This window comes from Sinocyclocheilus grahami, unplaced genomic scaffold, assembly GCF_001515645.1.
Source record: "Sinocyclocheilus grahami isolate Dianchi unplaced genomic scaffold, SAMN03320097.WGS_v1.1 scaffold575.1, whole genome shotgun sequence".
Classification (NCBI taxonomy): Eukaryota; Metazoa; Chordata; class Actinopteri; order Cypriniformes; family Cyprinidae; genus Sinocyclocheilus; species Sinocyclocheilus grahami.
In genome coordinates, this window is record NW_015505754.1 from 7957 (window position 1) to 10092 (window position 2136).

Below are 2136 nucleotides of genomic sequence, written 5' to 3' on the forward strand. Positions count from 1 at the left end.
TCGTACAAAAACCTCCGTCACACTCAGATGAACACAAACTCCACGACACTCACACACACTGATATGAGACTCAACAGCACTCATGGTTTCTTCTAAAACAACATCAAATTTCATTTAAAAAACAAAACGTTGCATGAAGGATGTTTTTCTGTTTTTCATAATCATTTCCAAAATGCATTCATCACATTTTCAAAACACATGTGATTTAAAGTAACTCTACTTTAATAATTTAATAATGACACTTTAGCAAGCTTTAGATGCTTATTCCCTATCAGATGACCTTTGACCTGTTATACAGTGAAATAGATGAACACAGGTATTAAATGCTCTGAGCATTAAAGTCTGAATGAAAATGATAATTAAACTTTGTTTAATTATCCCAAAGTAACATGACATAAATCATGAGTGTTTCAGACGAAATAGAGATAAATAGAGATTTGGTAAATGGTAAATATGAATTTTTAGCAAAGATGGCAAAATTATGCATCTGCTGTCTTCTGGTAAATGATGTGGAGTGTGTTTGCATATTGATCAGATGCTTCAGTGCTCTGAGAGTGTTTATAGTGCTGTGAGTTTAACACTTCATCACTGACACACACAACAATCTTCATCAACATGACCTTCATCATCATCTTCATCTGGACTCTCACAGCGTTTGCTCAAGGTTTGTGCAGCACAAGTTTGATATCAATTCATTTCTTCAAGTATATTGTCCAAGTTTTGAGTTGATGTTCTTCTTGTTGTGTGTTTCAGAGAGTAGAGGACAGATCAGCGTCACTCAGAGTCCCTCAACGACAGCAGCTCAACCAGAACAAACAGTGAAGATCAGCTGTAAAACCAGCACAGATGTGTACAGATGGAGTGATGGGGATGAAGGTTTATTCTGGTTCTTACAGAAACCTGGAGAAGCTCCTAAACTCCTGATTCGTTATGTAAAAAAGCTTGAGTCAGGAACTGCATCTAGATTCAGTGGCAGTGGATCTAACAGTGATTTCACTCTGACCATCAGTGGAGTCCAGACTGAAGATGCTGGACATTATTACTGTCAGAGTTTTCACTGCAGAACAGATTCTGATGGTGGTTGTGCGGGTGATCATGCATTCACACAGTGATAAAGAGTGATACAAAAACCTCCGTCAGTCAGAGTCACAGTGATGAACTGATGCTGCAGCTGCTCAAACACTATCACTCACACTCACACGAACAGATGATTTGAAAACACACAGATATAAAAATATTACACAAAGTGTTCTCTTCTATCACAGTCCACCAGAGCAAACACATCTGTAAAAAAAACAGATCTGATTTTTATCTTATGGCATGGGCTATTTCAATGTCTTCTGGTGGTCAGCAAACTATTGAACTATTTATTTCAGTTATCCATGATATTAACTGACTACAAAAAACGTATGATTCTCTATAGGGTTTGGTGAGAAACAAACTGAAATTTAACATAATATTTCACAAGTATCCTGATTTGACCGCGTGTGCATGACGGTGTGTTATGAAACCCAGCAGTTCACTCCGACTCACCAAAGAAAAGCACACAAGCTGTGAAAAATCAAGAGTAATAAAAATGCGATTATTAATTTGATTATTAATTAAAATCTGTCATGAAGATCAGAATGGCAGATGAATGAGATAACTTGTTGTTGGACAACAGATATATTTACCTCAGAGAAAAAAACACATAGATTGTATTTCATGTTGTGTTTTTATTAATCTTGAATAGAGTCTCATGAATGTGCAGTCGTGCACAGAGACCACTGGTCAAGTCAGGATATTTGTTTTTATTCCCTCGAACACTTGGAGCATACAGCGTCACATGAGACTATTCTGGGATACTTTCACTTCTTTCTCACATTATACTGACATTATATGGACAAGTGGGCTGAATATATATATATATATATATATATAAAAATCTCTTGTACGGTCCGAAAAAGAAGTAAGGATATGCAGCATTAGAACAACACAAGGGTGAGGAAATGATTCCTTAATTTTCATTTTTGGGTGAACTATCCCTTTAAGAGAAACAAAAGAAGCTTTTTATGAACCAAGTATTTATTTCAAAATATTCACAGTCAGAATGCATCAGTTTGTGCAATATAAACTGTTCAAAAATTATATTAGCAA

The 2136-nt window shown here is 35.8% G+C and overlaps 1 gene segment (V, D, J or C); it reads left to right on the top strand.

Annotated features, from left to right (window-relative positions):
• The first annotated feature begins 586 nt into the window (after positions 1-586).
• LOC107556624 (Ig kappa chain V-I region CAR-like) lies at positions 587-1112 on the top strand. The segment is given in 2 exon segments: positions 587-664; positions 754-1112. Coding segments are annotated over 2 exon segments (408 nt in total).
• Positions 1113-2136: the final 1024 nt, after the last annotated feature.